Consider the following 25,938-nt stretch of genomic DNA (forward strand, 5'->3'; position numbering starts at 1 on the left):
GTTGCACAGCACATTTCCGTATGAAATATATTATTAATACTATCATTAGTATTAAAGCAATAATTAATCCAGCATGTCCGGAAATATGATGGAAATGTAAATCTTTCAATTTTTGATGGTTCTCTTTCATAAATTTAATTTCATTATTCAATCGTTTCAAATTCCTCAGTATGATTTAATATTGATAGTTTCAGCGGATCCCAAATAATCTTCGGCGCTTCACTAACTTCTCCTATATAAGGTGTTGATAATAATTCTTCACTTTCGGACTGAATGTTATGGTGGGCAACTAGAATTTTATCGTCGGTTCTTGCCGTACAATATGGCGCAATGCTTAAAACTCCTTGCTGAGGCAAATCAAACAATTCAATTTGAGAGCCAGTACATTGCAGACGGACTTTTGAATTCGCAGGAACCTTAAACAACCAACTACTTTTCTTTTCTAACTCTACCCAGTAACTTTTAGAGTCGACTACTGTTTTATAGATGCAGTTCGCCGCTTTATCTGGCTTTAGAGGCTGAATCTCACATGCATTATCATTCGCTGAATTCCAGGGCCAACTTCCTTTGCATATTCTCTTATTTAGTTGCCATTTCTGACATTGATTTAATGTGGCTTCCGTCATTATGTGATAGGAATCTATCTCAAAATTATAAATTAAATATTCGGACGTTGTATGCACCATTATTATCCGATCTTCATTTCGAATTGGCACCGGAATAAGCCTGAACAATTTGGATGGATGCCTGCTAAACAGAGGCACTTTTGCACTAATGATCAATTTATCGTCGATGAATAAACCCCTGGCTGTTAACAGTGTATACACCTCCTTAAGTTCCGTACCTGACCGTTTTCCTGGAATTACTAGGTTCTCCGAAAGACTCTGCTGAATTTTGGCAATTTCTTTTTTAAGCTGATTTGGCCTGAGAATATTTGTATTTAGCCTACCGTGATTAATATCAATCAACAGGCTTATAATGCCTGCTTGAATTTTTTCGCCTTCTTCAATCAATGAGTGTAGCTGTTTCGTAATCATAAAGAATTTTATTGATTCCTTATAAACATAATAATTTTCTTTAAGAACTTCTGTCATGTTCTCAATTCTTATTTGCATACTTCTAAAATTGGAGTTAACATCTTCTGTTGTTCTCTTTAATAGATTAGAAGTTGAATCAACCACAGATGTTTGTTTTTGAATTAGTTTATCAAGGTTGTTCTGGTTATCTAACAAATTCTTCATATTTTCTTCTAATTGCTCTCTATCATCTTCATCCATTATACCAAATAAAATATGATACAAGGAACCCATAAATTCGAAAGGAGCACGCTTGCTTCTAGATCTAGACTGTATCATAAACAATTTATTGTTTTCTTCAAGTTCCGATAACTGACTTTGCATATTATCTAAGACTAGACTACATTGCTCTTCAAAGCTATGAAGTCTTTCGCAAACTTTCCTCATACTTTGTATAAGCGCATTACCCTTTGTTAACATTTTAAAATATGGATCCATTTTATAATAGATAACCAAATTCCAAGAAGTACTCACAATCTCAACATCTCCTAGCGGGTCTAGATATATTGCTGAGGTTTTATTTATTTTGTCTATAGAATATCTTGGTGCTATATCTTTAGGTAATGCGCTAGAAACTTGACAACTTAACACAAACAACAACATTGCCATAATGATTCCGATCTTGGACATTCCCGATGTCGCTCTAGTTCGTCTTTTTGGCTCTTGGTCAGCCTCATTTTTGTCAACAGACTTTATTCCTTCCAAGGGACAAATTTTAGTAATGGGTCTAGTGATATATCCTTCCTGCATCTTTACTTTAGCCACTCGGACCTTATCATCATTCCCCTTATGCACCTTTTCCACCTTTCCTAAAGGCCATCTTGCAGGATGACAATTCTCATCCTTTAATAAAACTATTTCCCCTTCTTCTATATTAGGAATTTCCTTTTTCCATTTATTCCTTTGCTGGAGCGTATGCAAATATTCACTTTTCCACTTAACCCAGAAATCTTTCTTCATTTTTTGGATAAGTCTCCACCTATCCAAATTTCCGATTTTTTCATCTTCCATTGGTTCGACTATTTCTAAAGGTGGTCTTCCAATTAAAAAATGACCTGGTGTTAAAACTTCTTGTTGGTCCTTCTCACTAACTATAGTGTATAATGGCCTTGAATTTAAGCATGCTTCTATTTGACATAAAAGAGTTGACATTTCTTCGTAAGTCAAAATAGTGTCGCCGATTATACGCTTTAAATGGTATTTCATTGACTTAACTCCAGCTTCCCAAATACCTCCGAAGTGAGGTCCTGCCGGGGGAATAAAATGCCAATCAATCCTGTCCTTTTCAAGCTGCGCTGCAATCGTTATATTTTCTTGTATTGCATTAAATAACTCTTGATCTAATTTTCTTGCAGCTCCTACAAAATTTGTTCCGTTGTCTGAATAGATATTGGAACATTTTCCCCGTCTAGCAATAAATCTTCTGAGTGCTGCTAAAAATGCGTCTGAAGTTAGATCGCTTACCATTTCTAAGTGTATGGCTTTGGTGGCCATGCAAACGAATACAGCAACGTATCCTTTAAATGTTTTTTGGCCACGATTTTTTGAACATTTAACATAATAAGGACCTGCGTAATCTATTCCAGTATTAAGAAACGGGAATGTCATCGTCACTCTATATTTTGGCAAGTTACCCATTATTTGCTGAGCTGTATTTTGTTTATACCTTGCACACGTTACACATTCTCTTAAATACTTTTTCAACGAATTTTTCAACCCGAAAATCCAATACTTTCTTTGGATATAGTTTCGCATTAGGTTTATCCCTCCATGCAATGTTTCCTTATGAGCATTTTTTATTAATAAGCTTGTTAGGTGGCATTTTTCTAAAATGATTGGATGTTTAACATTAAATTCTGCATTGGAATTTTGCAATCTTCCTCCAACTCTTAGAACCCCATCCTTGTCCAAAAATGGATTCAATGACAATATTTTATTATTTGTCTTGATTTCCTTTTTGATTTTAAGGCACTTTATCTCTTGCCTAAACTGGTATTCTTGTTGTTTCTTAATAACAACTGTTTCCGCTATTCTTATCTCCTTTACTGAAATAATTGATGAATAGGCTTTATTTCTTGTTTTCATCTGCACGAATCTATTTATGTATGCTATTATACGTATAAGTTTTTCTATACTGGAATACCTTTCTATTAATTCGTAAATAGGATCATCTATTTTGTCATTTAATACCGTATTTATTAAGACAGGTTCTTCTACAGACTGCTGCCGAGGCCAAAGTTCTTTTGGGTCTGCTAGCCATTTCGGACCTTTCCACCAAAAATCACAGTTGATCAACTGGTTAGAATCCACTCCCCTGGATGCTAAATCTGCTGGATTATCCTCTGACTTAACATGATTCCATTCAGTATTTTTTAATTTCCGAATGTCATCCGTTCTTCTTTTTATAAATTTGATCTTACTTTGACCACTGTTAATCCATGCTAAGGTAATCGTGGAATCACTCCAAGCATAGATCTCCATTATATTGTCAATTGATCCTTTTAGTCTTTGGATTAATTCACTAAGCAGGTGAGCTGCACACAGCTCGAGTTTGGGAATTGTCTTCCTATTTTTTATAGGGTTGACTCTACTTTTGCTAGCTATTATATTAACATGAGGTCCTACTTTAGCATAGACTACTGCAGCATATGCTTTTTCGGAGGCGTCCGCAAATCCGTGAATCTGAATGACTGAAGAACTGTTTGAATTAATCCACCTTGGGATTCGAATATTCTCTAACAATAATAAATTTTCTTTATATTTTTCCCAATAATTTTTATCTTCTATGGATAATTCCTGATCCCATTCACTTTTATTTATCCAAAGTTTTTGAATAAAAAGTTTTCCTGAAACCGTGACTGGTGCCAACCATCCTAACGGATCAAATATTTTTGCTAGCGTTGATAACACAACGCGCTTATTTATATTTTTTGATTCATCATTACAATTTACGCTGAACTTAAATAAATCCTTTTGAGGTTCCCATTTTAGTCCTAAAGTTTTAACACATTCATTTTCGATAATATTGAGAACCTTATTGTCCCCTGTGTCCTCCACAGTGGTTAATATTTTGGAATTGTTGGAAATCCATTTCCTTAAGTTGAATCCAACTTTCTGCAATTCATGGGGAATTAATGTTATTAATTTATTAGCTTCTTCTACCGAATCAGCTCCAGTCATTAGGTCATCCATATAGAAATCATTCCTAATTATTGCACTAATAACTTGGTTTTTACATTTATCTGCAATATCTACCAGAACCCTGGTAGCCAAATATGGTGCAGATGCAGTTCCGTAAGTGACTGTGGTTAATTTATATGTTTTAATTTTTTCTTTTGGAGAATTTCTCCATAAAATATATTGATATTTTTGATCATTATTATCTATTTTAATTTGTCGGTACATCTTTTCAATGTCTGCCGAAACAACAAATTCCCATTTTCTCCATTTAATAATAATGTCAAAAATATCTTTTTGAACTCGTGGCCCAACCCACATTATGTCGTTCAAACTTTTGTTATTCGTAGTTTTTGCTGAAGCATCAAAAACTACTCTCAATTTGGTCGTAAGGCTTGAATCTCTAATCACTGCCTGGTGCGGTAAAAAATATTTGCCTTCATCACTCACTTCAATCATGTGTCCTAAATCCATGTATTCATTCATGAATTTAGTGTAGTCAACCTTAAGTTTTTCATTTCTTTTTAGTTTTTTCTCCAGATTCATGTAACGAGCTATCGCTTGTTTCTTTGAATCTCCTAAGGTGACATCCTCCTTGAATGGAATTGACACAATGTATCGCCCATCTGAATCTTTTTTTGTCGTTTTGATAAATTTATTTTCACAGATTTCAGACTCGATATCATCTTTTTCTTCTTCTTCCACTTCCCAGTAGCGATCTAACTCTTTTATTTCTATTGTTGTGGCTACAATGGTTTCTTTTCCTTTGGATTTTTTACATCCAGAAACTATCCACCCGAAATCAGTTTTTTGCCCAAGGAGACCGTCTATTTTTATAACTCCATTTTGCAGAATGTGAGTATATACGTCTGCTCCAATGATTAAATCAATGCGACCCGGTTTATTAAAATCGGGGTCGGCTAATTTAAAGTTCTTCCATTTTTTCTGATCAACATTAATCGTGTTGACTGGAAGTGCCTTCATAAGTTTTGGGAGAATAATTGCTTCAATTTCTAAATTTTTCGGAGAATTTCTTATCGAAATAACCGCTTTGTGCTTGGAGATGCACGTTCCTGTGGAAGATACTCCACTTATTTCAGTATGAGACCGAAATTTTTTCAATTTTAGAATCTGTGCAGACTCTTCTGAAATAATTGTGCTTTGAGAGCCACTATCAATCAATGCTCTTAATTGTTCAAAGCCTCCATACCTCGACTTTACTTGAATCAAGGCCGTGGCCAACAAGGCTTGACCTGTTGTTCTACACGTATTCACTTTTTCTGGATTATGACCTGCAAAGTGAAGTAACGTGTGGTGAGGTTTACGACAAGTCGAACAAAGCTGCTCGCTTATACATTTTTTACCAAACGGATGCCTCAGACATCTTAGGCAAATCCCATTTTTTCTTACCCAGTCAGACCGTTCTGCTGGATTCATTATTTTAAATTTATGGCATTGAATTAAATAATGCCCTGGTAGTTTGCAATATGCACAATTGTCACTATAATTTTTATTCTTGTTATTATTAATCATTTTCTTTACAGGTTTTACTTCCTGTGAGAATGATGATATAGAATTGAGCCTTTGCTCTAAAAAGTCCATGACATCAGAAAGTGCCTGTATTTCTTTTGTCTTTTTAACATGGCTTTCATATAAATTGAGTGATTCTTTATTGAATTTCCGAAGAATTATGTGAGCGAAAATTGCATCCACATCTTCTGGTAATTGTGCCTTTAATTTTATAATATAAATTGACTCGTTAATCGTGTCAATAAATGTCTTTATTTGCTTATTGGATTCTAAATTTAAATTTGGCATATCCATAAGCCTATTCATATGATCTGAGAATATGTTTCTTTTATTCTCATATCGCTTGGTCAAAAACTCCCAAGTGGCTTCATAATTTTCTCCAGAGCCGAGCAGTAAATGAGTAACCACATTTCTGGCTTCTCCTTTTAATGCTGACTTTAGATAATTAAATTTGAGAGAAGGACTGAGATCCTCTCTCACATGTATGAGCTCTGTAAAGAGTTCATTAAAAAGATCCCATTCTTTGGAATCACCAAAGAAGGTGGGAATCTGTATTTTAGGCAGGGTTGGTAACTCCTCCGCCTTAACAACCGTCGACATTTCAGCTTTATTTATTGTGCCACTGAGTCGACTATTAATGGCTGTAAGAATATTTTGTTTGTCAAATTCAAGTTCGCTAATTTCTTCTTCGAATAGCGAACTCTCAAAATGACTATTCACCTGTTCAATCAGGTTATCTATTTTATGCCATAAAAATTCAATTTTATTTTTCCTTATTTTAAGGAAATCTGGACTACTGTCTATTAGTTTAGACGTATCTTCTAGATATACTCGAAATTGGCCAACATTATTACGAAATGCCTGCTCTACTTTTAAAGCGTTGTTTTGTGCTATACCCTCTTTTTCAGGGTGACCACGCATTTCAAGGTTTAATGTAGGGGGAGGGTTTGATTTAGGGACAGTGTTTGATTTAGGGAAAGTGTTTTCTACCGACTCGCCCTTAATTTTTTCATTTTTATTTTTAATTTTTTCTAACACCATCATTATTAAATCATACTGCTTCGCGTTAAAATATTCATGATCGACAACGCCGATCTTTAACAAATTGCTATGATTAGCAATGAAACATTTTTGAAGCTCATTTAATTTTAGAATTTCTACATCTGTTAATGTTGGTTTTACTTCCAACTTTCTAATTTCCAAAATAATTTCGGACTGCTTCTTAAGGAATTGAATAGTCTTTTCTGACATCATTTTGAAAATTTTTTGTAATTTCTTAATATATATAGTACGTGTATATGTATTTTATATGTATTTATATATATATGTGTGTTTGGATAAACAGAAAATTCTTGTTTTGACTTAGCTGATGTCGTTGTTGTTGCTGCTGCTGTTGCTGCTGTTGTTGCTGCTGTTGCTACTGCTGTTGCTGCTTCTGCTGCTGCTGTTGTTGCTGCTTCTGCTGCTGGTAGAGGCTCCTTTGAATTTGACTTCCTTCTCTTCTTTAAGGCTCCGTCGATGTTTAAAGATGATTTTTTTTTTTTTTTTTTTTTTTTTGGCACGTTTTATTATTTTTGTAGTCCAGTCAGATTTTTTGTTTTTTAGCCATTTATTTCGGCATTTATGCTCTTTTGGCATATACACTGCACTCTATTTATGAGCTGATTTAATGCTATTAGAGCATTTATAAGGCACTGTTTTCAGGCACTTTTTATTTAATTTATGCTCTTATGGCATATACACTGCACTCTATTTATGAGCTGATTTAATGCTATTAGAGCATTTATAAGGCACTTTTGTTATGCACTTTTTAATTTCACAATTGCTGATGTATGGCCTCAAGCACGCCTTACCACAATTTATAATGGTACACAAAGCAACCTTTAGCTATAGACTATAAGGTGCTTGTTTTAAAACATAAAAGATTCTTTTGTATCTTTTGCTTTTTATATTTATACTCTGTTCCTTACCTTTGGTAGGGGGAAACAAGAGTCACTTATTTTTGCTACCTTTAGCTGTAAGATGCTTAAAGGAGCTGGCCTTTCTCTGAGTTCCTTACCTTTGGTAGGGGGAAACTGCAGAGTCGATTAAAGGCTCGATTGACCAAATGTAAAATCCCAAATAAGAAGACTTTACTCGTTGAGTTTTTGTAAGAAACTGATTTTATTTGGAAATATCTTCGGTTTAAATAGGTGACATGAGAATCGCATCTTAAAGTAAATGGCCTACGCAGAGGCCTAAGTAAATAGTCCCCGCCTTATCGAGGTCCCACGCTCGGGCACATCTGCCTATCTTGAGCGGCGAGGACCTTATCTGTGGTCTCCCACTAAGGGACTATTTTAGGAGGCGGGGAACGATCTCAAGTGACTGACTCATGTAGTGTGCACTTAAATTACATGTTTTTGAGCAATGCACCCATGTCGCCTTAGATAACAAAATCCTAAATATAATTTATCGCTCTCGATTCATTTACATAAGATATGAACGGAGCCCAAAATTGTAAGTCTTTAAATATATTCGTGTTCATGTGTGAACATCTTCGTTTACCTGAATGTTCTTCCAGTCAGACTTTCTGGGGCAATAGATATTAAGGACCTCATAGCCGTGATCACTAAATGCTTGTTCTATCTGCGAACTAGGAACATTAGCATGGATTCCTTTAAGCACTACTCTGTAGGGTTTTTCTTCTTTAAGTTGGTGATGCCAGAATTGACAATTTAACTTATTTAGTTCTTTTACAGCGGTGCGGAAAGCATCAGGGTTGGCTGTATAGATTCTGGATACACCAAATCTAGAGGTGCGGATGTAGTAGTTTGAGGAGCCAATACTCAGATTAAGAGCCCGTTCCAAGGTGACCGGATCACTTACACTTGGTACGCATATGGCTGGGGGTTTGCTATATTTAGCGGATTGTCCACCACCATCTCGGGCAGCAGAGTCTTCAATGTCAGAATCAGCATCCGACACGTCTTGCTCCATATTCTCCGCTTCAGCAGACAAAAGCGCGAAGCGATTGTTATTTAATGCTGCTGCAGTGGAGGTAGAGGCCTCCTCATTGAGTGGCATAGTGGCCTGCCTTTTAGTTTTACGGCTTGGAGAAGGGGTGAGGATAGGTAATGGGGGCTGAGACACGCCTTTTCGTTTCCTGTTGACAGTACGATCATGTGCTTGAAAGGGGCATTTCGCTTTAGATGGCTTATTGGGCAGTGATGACAGAGGTGTCGGCAGTCCATTGTCATAAGGCGTAGTTGGGCAAATGCTAGTGGTCACGGTTGTGCAATCAGTGTATGTAGGAGTACAGATCATGTTGGCCTGTACGTTAGAAATAGTGCAGGTAACACTTGCATTGGTGTTGCTGCTGATTGTCACCATTAAGCTGGAGACCGTAGATTGAGTTGGCATACCTTCCAGGTTAGGGGAAACAACTGCACAGCTGGCGCGGAGTTGGGAGCGTAATTCTCCTGGCTCAACACCTGCTACTTTCCTCATTTTCTCAAATTTATCGCACCCATTGCTAGGTCGCGATTGAGCAAATGAATTCTCCATTATATCAATTGTCTTTATACTTATGCCGTATAATGCAATTGATATTTACTAAACACGATAAGATTTACCGGTTTACTTGTAAGGTAAATTGTAACAACCTCCCGCTTGCGCAGCGCGCAGGGCGAGGGGCAAAAACAACACAGCTTAGAAATTGCTAGTTGCTGATAAGTTTCGCGAACCGAAGCCGTCACCGTTATGCAGTGACTAAAAATAGATTTTGTTTGTGAGATAAGCACACGATCTGCGCAAATGTTTGTGATGGATCACAATTACGTTTTTGTTTTATCCGCGACTTCTGTGAACACGTCCACTCGATTGCTCATCTCCCATGGAACTATTACATTTGTCATCCCTATAAATGTTTGAAAACGCATTTGCCCCCTACTCATAATTAGCAGTAATCGAAAAGAGTGTTGCCTACTTTTAGGCCTTTTAAGTAATAAAACCGCAGTCGTCTTTTGGGGGACATGTGCATTAAATTGCGTACTTAAATTTGCAATGAGTTTGTTAGTAATAAAACAAATTTTTCACATTAGGGAATTGACCCTTTAAATCCGGCCCTGTTTCATAATATTTTCATCCTTTTCCTGGGGAGCCACTCTTCGACGCTTTTCGCTGGCATTTCCTTTGCCGGAAAACTTGTTTGTGCTCCTGCAACCAAATATACTTGGGCAAAGTGTTTGCTCCTTGTTTTTCCATTGGCATTCGTGCACGCTCTCTCAATTTTATTGCTGTGATTGTGATTTCTAGTTGGATTTGACTATGCACGCACACACTCCCATCGAAGGCATTTGGGGAATTGATATCCTTGTGCGCTTTTTGCAAGAGTTCAAATATTTTTCATTTTATTGCTGACACACAAACACAGGAAGCTCAGGAAGTGGGCGCCGAGTTGGGGGTGTGGCACTCAGTGATGGGAAGGAGCAGTAGAGCAGGGGCGTGGGGGGGTTGTGTGTGTGTGCGGGAAGGACACGCACGTCCTGGGCCCAAGGGTGCTCAGGCAAACAACATTTGTCAATGCTGGCAATATTTCACTCCGGAATGGTCCGTTGCCAGTGGATGCCCTCAGTTTACGGCTCAGTGCCTGGCCAAAGGACCAAAAGACCTCAAAAAGCCTCACAAATCCTTCTACACTTGAGGCCAGAAAAAAAGTTGCCTACTTGCTACTCTTACAATATTAGGTTAATATGTATAGAAATGATAATTATTTTGTGAATATTTCTTGTTCTTAATTTTGTACCAAATAAATATTTCAAGCCACGCTATTTAACTTAAAATTAAATTGGTATTTGATGACAGTCACTGTAGATCTATAGGCATGTTGCCTGCCGAAATGAAAATAATCCCCAAGGGGCGTTTGTTAGTATTCGTTGCTGGCCAAAAATGTTGCACATCGATTGAGCCATACATTCTCGTAAATGCATATGTACGCATGTATGTATGTGTGTACATATATCCTGCCGCCCGCACCGAGCAAATTATGTAATTATGTGCGGTGAAAAGTTGGACAAATAAATAGAATTCGAATGGGAATGCTAATGAAGCCAGTATTATTTTATGCGCTATTTAAACAAGACCAGCTTGCAACGCAACGCAGCGCCATCCTCTTCCACCGCCAAGGACACTGTATGAATAATAAAGGGGCGCCACTTCAGCTGACGGATAAATAAATATTAATGCCAACATATTCGGGACAAAAACTCATCCTTGAGCCGGTCACTGTTGGGACGGGTGGAAAATGTGGAAAGCGAAATGAAAAGCGTTGCGCTCTGTGATTTTGACAGTGCCCATTCCCCGTTTTTGCCACATTTTGTTGCAAAATATGATTTCATTGTGTGCTCAAATTGAATTAAATTCTTGGAGTGTGACGTGCACACCCTCGAATTTTCCCCGCGTTGGAAAACCCCGCTCCGAAAAATTCCCAGCTGCCACGACTCTATCTGCATCGCTCTATCTCTGTTGTTGTTTTTTTTTTTGCTTCCTTTTTTTCGGGCGCTGTCTCTTTCTGCTCGGGTATTTTCCTTTTGGTAGCTTTCTGAACGGAAGCGGATATTTTCAACGCGCCATTGTTATTTTTTGAGTGCGGGAAATTGTTCGCCCCAGCTTTTCTTCTCCTCCTTTCCCCTTTCTTCATTCCCCTCTCTCCTCCCTTTCTCCGGGTGAAAGCAAACGAAGCGAGGGACCGAGCAAAGCGTCGTCCTTTTTGCTGGCGCTTCTTGCTCCCTCTCTTTCACGCCACACGTTGCTGTCTCTTTCTTTTTATCTGTCCTTGCATTGGGAGAAATTTTAAATGCTCATAAGATGATTGTTTTCATTGATTTTCATTGATTGATTTTCAAATATTTATTATTGTTTAATTAAAAAAATGTTTAACTGTTGACTATTTTTTCTTTATAAGTACATAGTTTCAAGTTGAATTTTTCATAAAAAATGTATATTATGTTCTTAAAAGGTAAAATACTTTTCTGTCCAGTTACTTAAACATAGAAATTGTTAAATTCATGTATAAAGCATCGGATTTCGAACTGTGTGTGTCTCTCATCCGCTTCGAGCTTATCATTGTGTTGAGCTTCATCGTCCTTTTGCCCCGCCCCTCTGCACTTCGCCCTCTGCCCAGCGAATGCCGCCCCCTGCTGCCACGCCTTGTCGACAGCTTTGTTTGTGTTGTAAATATAATTTTACGACTCTGCCTCTGTCAGACTCGACTTTCCCCCAGCGATTCCACCCGCGCACTGTCAGTCATTTCGTCAGTTGGTCTGTCCTTTAGATGGGTTTCCCAACCACCCAGCCATCGGACCAGCCGCCCATCTCAGCCACACCACCCACACCACCCACACCAGCCACCCAACCGCCCATATCCATCCCTGGCTTTCCCTTTGCCCTTCATCAACTGTCGCTGCTTTTTGTCTGTCGCTTTTTCTCCCCCACTTAACATTTTATTAAGCGAAAATGCTTGTGCCGTAAAATGTGCGCTTACATGTTTGCCCGCCCACCAGCTCCACCCCAATTTTCCCGCTTTCCCGCCTTTCACCCCGCTCCTCCTCCTCCTCCTCCTCCTCATCCAGCTGCTATGTCCTTCTTGGGCACGCACCCTTGGGCTGCTCTGCCGCAGTCATCGTCGTCATTTTCATTTCCTGTGGTCGTATTTATGCTTTTTATTTGAATTGATTTTATTTCGTTGCCTTTTCCATTTTCCATGTGGCGTGAGCCCAGCTTATCCTTGTGTTTCCCCCAACCCCTTATCATCTAATGGTGTGGGTGACTGAGGGGTTGCAAGTGCGATTGTGTGTGTGTTTGCCTGTGTCGTGTAGTTAATACGTTGATTTCATTTTTATTTTTATGATCCCTTTGCCACTTTAATGTTAATTTTATGACACTGATGTTGATGATGCTCAAAACTGGCGCAAACTAAGGACTTGACACTGGCTATAAATACTTGTATTTATGGAAGAGATACATTGTGCTGTCTAAGAGTGTATCTGTGAGATATTTGTCAAAATATAAGATTTTATTTAGGGTTTAGTGGTCTTTTGTGTAATAAAAAGAGATTAGTTATAGATATACAAAACCAAACATACACAAGTATGCTGGAATTTGAGCTTAGAATGTAACTGCTTGAAAATTGAAATATTAAATATACCGTAGATAATTATATACATTAAACTTTTAGGTGCAACTTTTCTTTACATTTCAGCTTGTCCGTGTAAGTGCCTACACTTATGTTTGACATTTGTAGCAAATTGTTGCCTTGCATTCCAACCGTCGTGTGCAAGAATTACTGGAAATGCTCGGCTCAAATTTACACATCCGAAACAATAATTTTGCCACCTCATCCCCGAACTTGATGGCAGTGGACACGCTAGTTGTGACTGGCCTAATTGCCGCTTCGCTTTTCACGGCCAACAGCTCGGCGGTCTTGGGGCATGGGAGCTTGGGGTTTGGGGCCTGGAACTTGGGGCAACACGTTAATGGCCAGGCGTACGCATAAAATCAACAATTACATGGCACAAAGCAGACCACAAGTTCTGTGGCAGGCAGCCGCACCGACTTGCCAACTTGGCACATCATGACAGGCTTATGGCCAACGGAGCGACGCTAATTTTCTACGGTGGGATATTGCAGGGCAGGAGGAGTTGTTTGGTGGGGCAGGAGGGGGTGGCACCACTTAGTGTAGAAAACGCACTGCTGGCTACTGATTGGCCACACAGAGATGGCAACGTGATAGGTTGGTCTAGCAACTTCTGGTTGAAGTAAAGTATCTCTTTCTTAAACACTGCGAAAATTAAGCTTCCTTTTGTATTGTTTACAAATCTCCATGAAAACTTGGAAAATATGAAATAAAGTAGAACTTGAGTAGCTAGTCATGAACAAATAGAAGCCTACACTTCTAAATTAAGTTATAAGATTATGACAGCCCTAAGAAAGTGAAATTTAGGCATTATAAGTATACTTCTATAGAAATCATAAATGGCTTTTCCAAATTGAAATAAAGTGGTATCAAAAGAAGAAACATCTTGAAAGGAAATCACACTATATTTCCCCTTTTCAATTCATAAAAGATATTTCATCACAATGGATATTCTATGGAATATAAACCACCCTGTTTGGAGGCAGCTTCTTGAGCCATCCCCATATCATTTGTGCCACCCACTGAACCACTGGGAAAAGGTGGCTCTCAGTGGGTCCAGGGCAAACTATCAAAGTTAACGTCAACTTGAGCTGAAAACTTTTGGCCAAGCTTTGCATTGTTTTATAATCAACTTGCACATAATTTATATGCACGAAAGTTGGCCAAAGCCACAGTCGTTTGTCGGTTTGTCTGATAAAAGGCAACCACAATGAGCAAAGGTTAACCAAGACACACAGAAGCGGCAAGAAACACACACACACATATCCCCCCAATGCTACATGCTACATGCCACATGCCGCCGCACACCACACACATACCCACGCATTGTGTTGTAAAACTAATCTCAACAAATTATCTTTCTAGCATTCAGACTTTTGTGCCATGCCTACTTTTGGTGGGCGGTGGCCAAAAAAGTCGCAGAGAAAAATTTTTAACTTTTCACAGACAGTGGTGAAAGTTTTCGGTGCAGAAAGTTGATGCGATTATGATTTTCAATTTTCAGCAGTCAACGCCGAAAAGCGAGAATGGACATCATAAAGTCCTGCCGACGTCTGTGATGGCGAAGTGGAAATGTGGATAAGAAGGGAAACGAGGAAAATGTGGAAATGCCAGTCGAACAAACACAACCACAGGACAGATGAACGAGAAAGAGAAAGAGAGAGAGAGAGAGAGAGAGAGAGAGAGGGAGACAGAGCGGGGAGCTACACAAAATGTGATAGATGGATAATGTCCTGGCGGGCAGCCTTATGCGAAGGGTAAGTGTGCGGGAAGTCCTCCGCTTGCGGCCACCGACAATAAATTGAGTTTCGCCCATCCAAGTCGAAGACCAAGTCCAGGTCCAAAAACCGGCAGCTGTTCCACTCCCAAACTTCCGAACAGTAGCTGCAAATCCCCAGCTCAGTTATAACATTTATCGTTGTGCAAACTGCCAGCAGCAGTAGCCGTAGAAGTTGTCCGTTCCATGGGATAAGGATGCACACAATGTCAGAGGAAAGTCCACCCATGTGGATACACTGCGAGAAATTTGGAGGCTCCTGGTTGCAGAAAGTATGCAAGGTATAAAAATTGATTTCATTAACAAATAAGTCTTTCTTCATATAATAATAACATATAACAAACATTTGTTTTTCAAAACTAAAACGTAACAAATTTGTTCTCAGTGTCTGTGCTTTCGTGTTCAAATAAAAGGCGTCACTGCACAGTGGCTGACAGAGGGAAAGAAATGGCAAGGACAAATATAAACGTAATGAAAATGAAATTCTAAGTACAGTGGATGCTCACTTTGTGCAATCATAAATAAATAAAATCTATTTGAACAACAATAATTGTGGGTATCATTCGTAAAATGTATTGTATTTACCATTCACAAAACAATTCAGTTGTGAACGATTTTATAAGAAGACCAAGCAATAATTTCTTTGTTGCTTACGCAATCATCAGCGTTTATTTAAATTTTTTTATGTATTATAAATTAAATTTATGTAATCTGTTTACTCCACCGTGCTTGTCCACACATTTTGTATGTCTATTCCGGTTTCACGAATCAACTTAAAAAAAAAAAACATTTTGTTCACATATTTCATTTGATTTATACCAAAACTGCACGCTTTATATTCGCATTTTTTTTCTTCCTTGTTGTTGAGTATCCCATTTTGTAGCTACGAAAAAATCACATCTCGTGCGGCCCGTTTATTTTTCATTCCTGTTCAAATTATATTGTTGGCCAACGAAAGCAGCCAGCACACTCGTTGATTTCAGTTTCAGTCCTGTTTTGTTTGACTGACAGCGACACCAGCCACATACCAGCAGACCCATTCCCAGGTCCACAGAATCCGACCCAAGGGAACCCATCCGCACCATCCCAGCATCCGAGCATCCCAGCATCCGAGCATCAACATTAACGCGCTCCGTTGCCGCTCACCCATAATCCTTTCAATTTTTAAATCATTTTTTATTCCGACCTTTTCCCGTTTGCCTTTTTTGTTGCGACCCTTTTATGCAGTCGTGCCTCGCCGCGACCCTTGCCGCAAATATTTATGAAATGAAATGAATACGCTCGCATTCCCGCCGCTACTCTGATTGATGCCCACTAATGACGGCCAATGAGGAGCGGGTGAGATGGGTACGCCGGACAGGGCAGGATGGATGGCCGAGCCATTCGGAATCACTTTGGAGGAGCTTAACCAATCGACCGGCATCGTCTAACGACAATGACATGTTTATCCAGGCGGCATTCCAAGCCGATCATTTACACCTTTGCATCCCCATTCGCAATTTCATCAATTACAGCATTTAATCAACTCGTTAAGCCAGCTTCAGCGAGCACAAGCCCTCAGTGCGCCACCTGTCGTTAAACGAAAGGGGAGCGAGACACTGAGCGAAATAGTTGAGCGAAATTGTTGAAAAATATATAGAAATTATTTCTATGGTGTTTAATAATTAAAGATAGTTATAAAGAGTTAGATAACAGCATATACACAATCACTTAGTTAGATATAGATTTTTTTGCTTAAGCTAGATTTGTTAGATTGATTAGATTGTTATAAATATAAATATAGAGATTAAAGTGAATACTAAATAAAACCTTTTTTCCATGAAATCTATCTAGTGATAGTGCTAGCGAATAAATACATTGTATATTACAAACATACTATATACGAATTATCTGGCAAGTATTAATGTACCTATATTTTTACTTATAATTACTGAAGTTGCTTTGGAAGACATATAAATTTCTCTCACTGCAGCTGAATGCAGAGAAGTGGGGCGTTTTTGGGGGCGTAGTCCGAGTCGGTGAGGTAATTACGAAAATGAAATCAGCCCGAGGTAAGCTGCATAATGCAGGCGCCCGAGGGCGGTGGGCCTGCAAAATTGAATGACCAGTTGATCGGCCTTGGGGGTGATGGTACTCCACTGGGTGAATGTGGAAATTGCGGTGGGCTGCCTGAGGGGCGTGGTCGGGCAATTGTTTTCCTACCCCCCCTTAGTGGTATGTATGACTGGCCACATGTCCTCCAACTCGAATAAGCCGGAAAAGTTTCGGGCGCATTCTGTGTTTGACAAAATTTGATTGCATATTTGGTTTCTCGGTCGATTTTACCAAGGGTAGGAAATTGGAAGAATGCGTAATTAGGTTGCAATGACATTTGCTCGAATAAATGAGAAAATGGTATTTCGAATGAATGATGTAATCTACGTAAAAGCTTGCTCTTATTGCATATTATCTTTTCTTTAGCACTCATGAAAATGTTCAATATGATGTCGAATATTTTCGCTATTGTTACAATCCAAAAATTCCATTGCCTACACTACAGAAGAATGTTGAAGGGCATGTTGCAGTACAAAGAATTAAACAAATATTTATTATTTTACAATTTAATCGTAATAATAAATGTGTGTGCAATACGTTTTACTGGCATTTTTCACTTTCTGATCGCTATAAATATTCAAAAAAATCATGATGGAAATACAAATAACAGGCAAAGCCTCTTTCACTCGGTATAAAAAATGAAAAAAAAAATGAAAATTTATATGTGCAACTGTGCGTATGCGCAATTTGCCGTCGGCAAACGTAACGAGATGAATGTAATTATTAAAAATTGAGTCCTTATCGGCAGCACACTTGAAAAATTCAATTAAATTCTTCATACCTCGAAAACGAAATTAATCAAAGTTGCTGCACAAAGGTTCATATTACAGGCAAAAAGGGAGTGGCAAGTGGAAAAATCTATCAAGTGTTTGATTCCTTTCATGCTCCACTTGACATTGTTTTCCACCATTTTCTACCCGGCCAAAACTCAATTTCCGCTGAATTAAATCAGAGACTAGAAGGACGAAGAGTTTTTGTGTGCGATAAAAAAAAATATCGTTTGCCGGTAACAACGGTTGGGGCAAATAAAAATCAAATTTAAAGCTCTGAGAAGCCCCTCGGAAACCCGTGACTTCTACCTCGAAAAGCAGGCCGAAAATGTCTGGTAGGGATTGAATTGGATTGGCCACCCCCCCCTCACATACAACTAAATGTCGCAATTTTACGAGTCAATATAAAGGTGCCTGAGGAGTCATTTACAGGCGCACAGCGGTTTGCCTTCGCTCGGTTTTCTTTGGCAATAAAACATCTCTCAAAGGACACGGGTCACAGGACACGCGGAAAGCGCGGTATGTGGCAATGCCTTTGCCTTTGCCGCAAGGAAAACGAGAAAAACACGTGTTCGACGGCCTGGTGGCGGGTATAGCCAAATATGATGGCAATTTTTATGCCTTTTTGTTGAAATATTTCCACCAATGAGGCATAAAACAGAAGCCAAAACGGAACTTTCCTCGGGCCCCACAAATGATTTACGATCCGGTCTTGAGTTTACGACAAATTTACGAGAACATTGCAATTTGGCTATTATTAATTTAGTACACTGCTGAAGCAGTCAGGAAGCGAAGAACAATGCCTTAAGCTCGATTCTTATACATTTCAAAGAAGGTTTTTAATCAGAAACACGGTGACACTTTAGCATAATAGTTACTTCTTTTTATTTTATGCACACAAGCTAATACTTAGTAGTTTAAATTAGTTTTTGTTTTTTGTTTTAATATGGCAAGTTTGAGGTAATTTATTTATAAATACATTTACCATCTTCGAGTAAATTTGATTGATAAGTGAGCCGAGTTTTTGGTGGCGCGTGCCGTGCAGTCATTGCAATTGCCATGAACTATAATGTCGCCATTGCGAATGGTAATCCTGGGAATTGTTCCTGAAATAAGTAACATATTTTTATAGATATTCATTGGAATAATTTTTATAGATAGAACTTACGAGCATATCCAAATTCGACGAAGAAAATGAGCGCCAGTAGCGCAAACAAAATCGAAAACCACTTCATCGCTGCGACAATTGAGACGAGTCAATAACTGCGATCGCTCAATTCCAGTGCGATTTATACGGCTGCATCTTTTCATCTCGACGGTGAATAACACGGGAGTAACAGAAAATACCCTAGAATATTTTATAGATCTTTGGGTTTTCCAAAAGCCCCATCGCTCTTGATAACGTATACCACTCAACTGAACGTTTGACTCAGAGGCAGTGCATCTCAAAAGCATCTCAAAAGCTTCAACTAAATCAGCTTATTATTTAAGTAGTATTCTAAGTTATAGTTGTGATAAGAGTAATATGACGTAGGGGGAATATTTCAGATATGCAATGCATATTATTTTCGAGTTGTGTAATAATCATAAGTAATATGAAGCTCTATTACTTGAAAAACTATACTAAGTATCTGTTAAAGTTAATTTTCGAACTACTTTATTTAAAACACACATTTGAAGTTCTTAATATTTTTGTAGAATTTCATTTAAATTGAAAAATGAATATTGTCGTAAAAAGTATTTTCAGTGCATGTATGTATTCAATTATGGTCGAATACCGCAAATATTAATAAAATTCTATGGAAGTAAAGTATGTAAACTTGTATATTGCGCAAACAAAACTTTTTTTTTCCGACCAATAAACAATGCTTTGATAAAAAGAAATGAAAAGGAAAAATTAAAATTTTAAATTGGTAATAAAATGCCATCATATGTTTAATAAGCGTATTAAACGAGGGTCTTTTTGATTTTCTAATTGATTTATAACTTTTTTATTAGCTTTGATTACTTAATAGCTCTTATATAATTTTACTTTTTAATTAAAAATGTTTGTCTCTACGAAACTCAAAAAACAGTTGGAAAATTAATTTTATCAAAATTTATAAAGGACATTTATAAAGGTCTGAACCAATAAGATTCTATAAAATATGACATAAAGTAACTATACCAAATTTTCAGATTTTTTAAAGAATTATAAATTATGCCCGAAAATTAAAAAATGCGAGGTATTTTATGTACAAATCACAATATAATTTCGTTAATCCCCGCCCCCGCTGATGCTGCAGCCCACGCAATCCTTATTGTGAAGGTAAGTGCCACCTGGCAGACGACCACTGTAACCATCCGGATACTGGGCGCCACCGCCTCCTCCGCCGCCAGCGCCAGTTCGCCGAATGGGACCATCGAGAGCTCCTAGATATGCGCCAGGGGAATTGATATACACCGTTCCCTGGCCCGGCCTACCCGTCCTGTAGGATTGGCCACCGACTACGACGTTTTCCGCCACCGGCGGACTGCAATCCTGGCATACTCCGCCGATAATCACATTTCCGGCTGCGGAATAATAAAATAATAAGCGAAATTGTGACATTGAAAGGCGCGCCCATCTGATTCTTACCCGTAGCCTGGGAAGCCAGGACAACGAAAATTGCAAAGGACAGAATCAGGCACTTCATTCTCAATCTGCGTGCAAGACGAATCTATTCGAGACACATGGAATCTGTGAGCTTTTAAGCATTCCCATTCGCTTTGTTATGAAAACCAGATTGCAGTGGAGGCACAACCAAGGGTGGATAGGTGCGGGATTCGCCCCCAGAAACCAGTTCAATTTACAGATAACTCTTGACAGGGGTTTTCCACAAGCTTCTTACTTTGCTTATTGCTAGCTAGAAATCGAATGAAAGCTTATTTGTAAAATATAGAATTTTTAGATTGTTTTGATTTTTACATTCTAGCTCATGTTTATCATGTTTGTGATAAAATATACAGATTTTTATGCCATCAATAATTTAATGTCTTCGGTTATCATTAAATTTGCTTTTCTTGACAATTATATATAAATATAAGAATACCCATTGTCTCATTTCATCTGCATAATTTGTTCGACAACTTTTACAACTTTTACTTAATTATATTTATATATTTATATAAAACTTAAAACAAGCTATTTCTTAAAAAATGCTTCTTACCAATGATTCTACCGATTTACCTGAAATTAATAATTAATAATTAAAATAATAATTTATATAAAATTCTTATAAAAAAAAAGTCTGAAATATGCGTACTTTTACCTTCTTTGAAGACTTCATCTTAAGTCTACCGATTAAATGCTTGTGTTTTCCCAAATACACGGCTTATCACCAATTCGCGTGGCTCTCTAATCCGACGCTCGACTATATAAGATCGGCTCCAACTAGCCGAGATCATCAGTTCAATCCAATCAATTGCCCAGTGCACTCAGTATCCAAAACCGGAGAAATCCATCCAGAATCAATATGAAATTCTTCTCAGTCGTCACCGTTTTTGTGCTCGGTCTGCTGGCTGTGGCCAATGGTGAGTAAAACTAATTGAAATTGCCTATTTGATGATTTAACTAATTTTATTATTATTATTATTTTCCAGCTGTTCCACTGTCGCCCGATCCAGGAAATGTGATCATCAATGGCGATTGCAGGGTGTGCAATGTCCACGGTGGCAAGTAGGAAGTTTCAACCCAAGGATTCGAAAAAGGACATAGTCTACAAACTAGAACACAAAAGCTGTTACCATTTTTTACTGGAATAATACATAGAATTAAAAATGCAAATCAAAGAAATACATACAAATAGAGGATTCTATTTCCTTTCTAACTAAACAAAAGATGTTTTTTATTTTTAGTATTTTCGAATTAATCAAAACAAAAAGTGTAAATCTATATTTCCCACGAAAAAAATATTTTGTCAGCAGCTATCAATCAATCGCTCTCATCTCATATGGCACTTGATTCACTCCTAGATCCGACTATCTGCTATATAAGATCGGTTTCCCTTAATCGAGAGCATCAGTTGTAGTTGATCGTTTGTCCGGTGTGTTCAGCTTATAAAACCGGATCTATTAATTGAAAATCAATATGCGATTCTTTGCAATCGTCACTGTCTTTGTGCTTGGTCTTCTGGCTTTGGCCAATGGTGTGTAGAACCTACAAAGATTAATTAGTTGATTACTTAAGTAAATAATCATCTTATTCAACAGCTATTCCGTTGTCACCCGATCCAGGAAATGTTATCATCAATGGCGACTGTGTGAATTGCAATGTTCGTGGTGGCAAATAGAAATTTTTAATCAAAACTTATATTTAGCATCATAATAAAAATGTAATAAAATGAAAGCTATATTGTAAATTGTATTTAAATCGCAATCATTTATAGAGACTATAAGAAAAAATTCGAATATTGGTTTACAGATGATTCCTCCACCACATAAGTTTAAACAATCTTCGTTTTAAAAAAAAGATAATTTCTTAGTGTTTCAATAATTTATTGACTTTATCCGCGAATATTGCAACCGACGCAATCACTATTGCGCACCAGTGTTCCGCCGGGATAGCCACTGGAATCGATGGTGGTTATGCCAGATCCTGCCCATCCTCCGCCTCCACCCCTTCCGCCAGATCCGCCCAAATCGATGTACTGACCACCGCGTGACTGACGCTTCGAACGCCTGCCAATGTATTGAGTTCCTCCAGCCGATTGATGCAGTGCCCAGTCACCGGTCAGGTCATCATCATCATCGTCATCCCATGATGGGCGACCGCGGGCTGGAGATGATCTCGAGCTTGGCCGGGCTGTCGTCCTACCTCCACTTCCTTTTCCACTTGTTGGCTTGTGCGTGGTGGTAGTCGTTTGATCATGGGAGCAGTTTACGCACTTGCCGTTGATGGTCACCTTGCCACCTAGGTAGAAGAACGGTTAATATTCAAGTTAAAACCTTTTGGCCTTCAAACCGACCGTGGACAAAGGCCAACGTGGCCAAGATCAAAAGCGCCAATAACGTCAGGCTCTTCATTATGATTCCCTCTAAGCCGATTGATCGGCGTCGCCTTCTTTTTATAGCCGTGCCGATTAGCTGAGATTTATAATCTGTATAATCTATATATATAATGTATACAAATTTAAAACCGATCTGGCTGGAATTGAGTACACCTTTGTTTTAAAACAAAGCTGAACTATTGACTGTTGCCTGTGTAGGAGATTAAAGGAAATGAGTGCTTTTCAAAATATAATAAATTATCATCTTTTTTTTAAAATCAATACAATTTACAAAGCGGCTGATGCAATTTTATTTCAGCTATTTATTATAGATTAACCATATTCTAACATGATTTAGTTAATTATTCCCTGAGTTCTAACTTTTTTTTAAATATTATATTGACTGCGTATAAAATTTCATTTAATGGTTACAAGAAGAATATAACGCTTTCTTTGTAGTAATTGTTAAAAAGATTACTACAGAATATTATTATTTAAAAACATACTCAATAGTAAGTTTAATGAACTCGTTTTTGAATGCAAGTGTATACGTGTTAATTTAATTTGTAGCACGTGCAGACTTTGTATTCAAAATGTTATAAGCCGGTTTCAATTTCACTGAGCACAACACATTTCTATATTGAAATATATGCAAAACTTTGCAGGTGCATGTGCTTCAAATCGAGGTAAAAAACAACAACAAACTTTGTTTGTAAACAAAACAAAAAACAAATTATTCAGTTCTTATAAAGAAAGACAAATGATTGAAAGCTATATTGAACTGCAACTATTTTGAATACTTCTAAGAACTCCAATGGTTTTCTCTCGAACATTAAAGCAATCTTAGCTTCTACCTGTTGGTTCACATAACACGCCCATAAACACGGGACTGGAATTTCCAGATTTAAATACGCAAAACAAATGCTATTGAACGCTCAACTTTCTGTGTTTTCCCAAGCGCTTTCGATTCGATGGGGGTTATCAGTGGCCTCCGTCCAACCAATGCACATTTGCTGCTCCAAGATTCCAGGCTGAGCTATATAAGATCCAATCGAACTAGCCAAGAGCATCAGTTGAATTCAATCGATTGCTTGTGCATTTAGCAAATCAAAGCCACAACAACCAAACCAGAATCAATATGAAGTTCTTCTCAGTCGTCACCGTCTTTGTGTTCGGTCTGCTGGCTCTGGCCAACGGTTAGTAATACTATATTTTATAGCTATTTGATTACTTTATAAATTATTTATTTCTTCCGCAGCTGTTCCCCTGTCGCCCGATCCAGGAAATGTGGTAATCAACGGGGACTGCAAATACTGCAATGTGCACGGTGGAAAGTAGGAAAGTAGGAAAGTAGGAAAGTACTCGCCTTAATTTCGAAGATGGGCCAAAACTTACCTCAAATCCAAAGCACCATATTTATACTCTCACTCTTGTACTAAAATGAAAACTAGTAGTAAAAAATACATCGCCAATTACAAATAAAATGGTGAAAAAACAAAACTATTTTCGTATTTTTAATACCTTGCAGCTAATATAAACAAGTAGCTAAACAAGAAATGTTCACTAAAGCATTTGATTAACACAATTTCAATGCAAATTAAAGCCAAATATATACAAATATGTATATATACATATTAAATATGATCTTTAAATACTTGCTATTGAAAAAACTTTCTAAAGGCTCCAAAAGGCACGCCTCTTATGATGGACATTACTCATACGCACTGTTGCACGCATATTAACCTTTTCTTAATTTATTTGTATATACTATACTCTAAATTCCTATAGCCTTAAATGACGAAAAATAATGTTATAATTTTATTTTTGATGAAAACTATATAATTATTTCAGAATATAGATAAGAAAACTTGTTATTTAATAAAAATAAATGAAACTGTATTTAAAATTCGAAAAAATTACCATTAGGTGTCATTCTAATTTTAAATAATTTTGGTATTTAGTAATTGAAAGAAGTAAGAATTTAATTATAGAAATAATTGTTTTTCAAAATACTTAAATAAAGTTGAGCTTTATGCCTGAATTTCATTTTAAATTATTTACATAGCCATATTGACTTTCTTACAAAAAAAAACTATGACTCCCTGCCAATCCAAAACCATAATCTTTCCAAGTACCTTGGCTAACCTTTTTTGCATAAAACTTGCTAATAAACTGTGTGCTAATATGACAGTTTATTGATTCGGCGGAATTGAACGCATTAAAACGGGTTCGCAATACTGGGAAAAACGAATCGCATGGGGCGCCGCCAAGTCAAATGGAATCAGGTTTGCAATCTGGCCACCTTGCACGTGAATAGAATCGCGTTCTGGACCAGCTTGGATTTCCCTCTTCCAATCGCGCAGCTCGGGGCTATCAGTCTGCACTTGTTTACGCTCAATTTCATTGAGAACGTCGCACCGCTGCACTCGGGAATTTCTCGATGGAGGTGTTGGCTTTGGCTTGAGCTTGGGAGAATCCCAATCTCGGCCAGACTTTTCCCGGTGTCGCTGCCAGTTGGTTGATAAGACAGATCGGTACACTTGGCTGCTCTATGACTATATAAAGCGTGTTGTTCTCAACACTTAGCATCAGTTGTCAACGGCTAATACGCGGGAGTCAAGCTCAGAATTCAACCACAAAAACCAACAACATGAAATTCCTATCACTCGCCTTCGTTTTGGGTCTGCTGGCTCTGGCCAACGGTGAGTAATGCCAACTATTTACAAACTAAATAAGTTATTTAATTATGATTTTAATTATATTTCCAACACAGCCACTCCCCTGAATCCTGGCAATGTCATCATCAATGGCGATTGCCGCGTCTGCAATGTGAGGGCCTAAGGGCAGCGGAGAATGAAGGATGCCAGTTGAAGTTCACACAGCCACACATATTTTTAAGTCGAAAATGTAATAGAAATTCCTAGAATCAAGTGCCCATATTAAATATATTCCAAACAAAACAACATATTATTTGTAATGGGGAAATATTATTGATTTCTATAGATAACAACTGAAAGGCAGTTGAGGTTCAGGCAAACCACTTAAATGTATTCCAATTGCAAAATGTATTACAAAGTTCTAGGAAAACAAACTATGAAACAATCACTTGTCATTAAAAGACGCTTAAAGTCAGCTTAATATTTGTTATTTGTTAGTTTAGAGATCTGGAATGAGAAACAAATTATTGAAAATGATCTTAGGCGATGGAGAATACCGTATTTAATTCAAATAAATGTTTTAAAGACTAATACAAATTTTATATTATCATATTATGATTTGATTAATTACATTATTATCCAAATAGATCAGCCTTGCTACTGTATGGTTTAGCAAT

The 25,938-nt window shown here is 37.7% G+C and overlaps 7 protein-coding genes and 1 long non-coding RNA gene across 10 annotated transcripts, besides 2 other annotated features; 5 read left to right on the forward strand and 3 right to left on the reverse strand.

Annotated features, from left to right (window-relative positions):
* Positions 1 to 8,319: part of a mobile genetic element that runs on past the window's edge.
* Positions 1 to 9,660: part of a mobile genetic element that runs on past the window's edge.
* A 4,896-nt stretch (positions 9,661 to 14,556) lies between these two features.
* lncRNA:CR42736 (long non-coding RNA:CR42736) lies at positions 14,557 to 15,266 on the forward strand. Its single transcript, NR_124617.1, has 3 exons — positions 14,557 to 14,714; positions 14,779 to 15,015; positions 15,120 to 15,266. It is a non-coding gene; the product is annotated as a long non-coding RNA:CR42736 (long non-coding RNA).
* Positions 15,267 to 18,462: 3,196 nt separating this feature from the next.
* BomT1 (Bomanin Tailed 1) lies at positions 18,463 to 18,914 on the reverse strand. Its single transcript, NM_001259476.2, has 2 exons — positions 18,767 to 18,914; positions 18,463 to 18,704 (listed from the first exon to the last, which is right to left on the reverse strand). The coding sequence occupies exons 1-2, from the start codon at positions 18,831 to 18,833 to the stop codon at positions 18,580 to 18,582; spliced, it is 192 nt and encodes a 63-aa protein (NP_001246405.1). The 5' UTR covers positions 18,834 to 18,914; the 3' UTR covers positions 18,463 to 18,579.
* An 859-nt stretch (positions 18,915 to 19,773) lies between these two features.
* On the reverse strand, positions 19,774 to 20,305 carry BomBc1 (Bomanin Bicipital 1). Its single transcript, NM_137474.5, has 2 exons — positions 20,216 to 20,305; positions 19,774 to 20,151 (listed from the first exon to the last, which is right to left on the reverse strand). The coding sequence occupies exons 1-2, from the start codon at positions 20,271 to 20,273 to the stop codon at positions 19,856 to 19,858; spliced, it is 354 nt and encodes a 117-aa protein (NP_611318.2). The 5' UTR covers positions 20,274 to 20,305; the 3' UTR covers positions 19,774 to 19,855.
* A 713-nt stretch (positions 20,306 to 21,018) lies between these two features.
* Positions 21,019 to 21,448, forward strand: BomS1 (Bomanin Short 1). Its single transcript, NM_137475.3, has 2 exons — positions 21,019 to 21,150; positions 21,220 to 21,448. The coding sequence occupies exons 1-2, from the start codon at positions 21,093 to 21,095 to the stop codon at positions 21,297 to 21,299; spliced, it is 138 nt and encodes a 45-aa protein (NP_611319.1). The 5' UTR covers positions 21,019 to 21,092; the 3' UTR covers positions 21,300 to 21,448.
* A 188-nt stretch (positions 21,449 to 21,636) lies between these two features.
* Positions 21,637 to 21,981, forward strand: BomS4 (Bomanin Short 4). The gene is made up of 2 exons (NM_145336.3): positions 21,637 to 21,764; positions 21,829 to 21,981. The coding sequence occupies exons 1-2, from the start codon at positions 21,707 to 21,709 to the stop codon at positions 21,906 to 21,908; spliced, it is 138 nt and encodes a 45-aa protein (NP_663309.1). The 5' UTR covers positions 21,637 to 21,706; the 3' UTR covers positions 21,909 to 21,981.
* Positions 21,894 to 22,659, reverse strand: BomBc2 (Bomanin Bicipital 2). Of its 2 annotated transcripts, none has more exons than NM_137476.4 (2): positions 22,584 to 22,659; positions 21,894 to 22,528 (listed from the first exon to the last, which is right to left on the reverse strand). In NM_137476.4, exons 1-2 carry the CDS (start codon positions 22,639 to 22,641, stop codon positions 22,122 to 22,124), a joined length of 465 nt encoding a protein of 154 aa, NP_611320.2. In that variant the 5' UTR covers positions 22,642 to 22,659; the 3' UTR covers positions 21,894 to 22,121. The 2 variants fall into 2 exon arrangements, with proteins under 2 accessions (NP_611320.2, NP_001163193.1); NM_001169722.2 differs by having other exon boundaries at positions 22,100 to 22,528.
* Positions 22,660 to 23,671: 1,012 nt separating this feature from the next.
* Positions 23,672 to 24,100, forward strand: BomS2 (Bomanin Short 2). The gene is made up of 2 exons (NM_166277.3): positions 23,672 to 23,800; positions 23,863 to 24,100. The coding sequence occupies exons 1-2, from the start codon at positions 23,743 to 23,745 to the stop codon at positions 23,940 to 23,942; spliced, it is 138 nt and encodes a 45-aa protein (NP_725776.1). The 5' UTR covers positions 23,672 to 23,742; the 3' UTR covers positions 23,943 to 24,100.
* An 864-nt stretch (positions 24,101 to 24,964) lies between these two features.
* BomS3 (Bomanin Short 3) lies at positions 24,965 to 25,804 on the forward strand. Of its 2 annotated transcripts, none has more exons than NM_001299640.1 (2): positions 24,965 to 25,306; positions 25,378 to 25,804. In NM_001299640.1, the coding sequence occupies exons 1-2, from the start codon at positions 25,255 to 25,257 to the stop codon at positions 25,443 to 25,445; spliced, it is 120 nt and encodes a 39-aa protein (NP_001286569.1). In that variant the 5' UTR covers positions 24,965 to 25,254; the 3' UTR covers positions 25,446 to 25,804. The 2 variants fall into 2 exon arrangements, with proteins under 2 accessions (NP_001286569.1, NP_652368.1); NM_144111.3 differs by having other exon boundaries at positions 25,189 to 25,306; positions 25,378 to 25,560.
* The last annotated feature ends 134 nt before the right edge of the window (positions 25,805 to 25,938 follow it).

Source organism: Drosophila melanogaster, chromosome 2R (genome assembly GCF_000001215.4).
Source record: "Drosophila melanogaster chromosome 2R".
NCBI lineage: Eukaryota > Metazoa > Arthropoda > Insecta > Diptera > Drosophilidae > Drosophila > Drosophila melanogaster.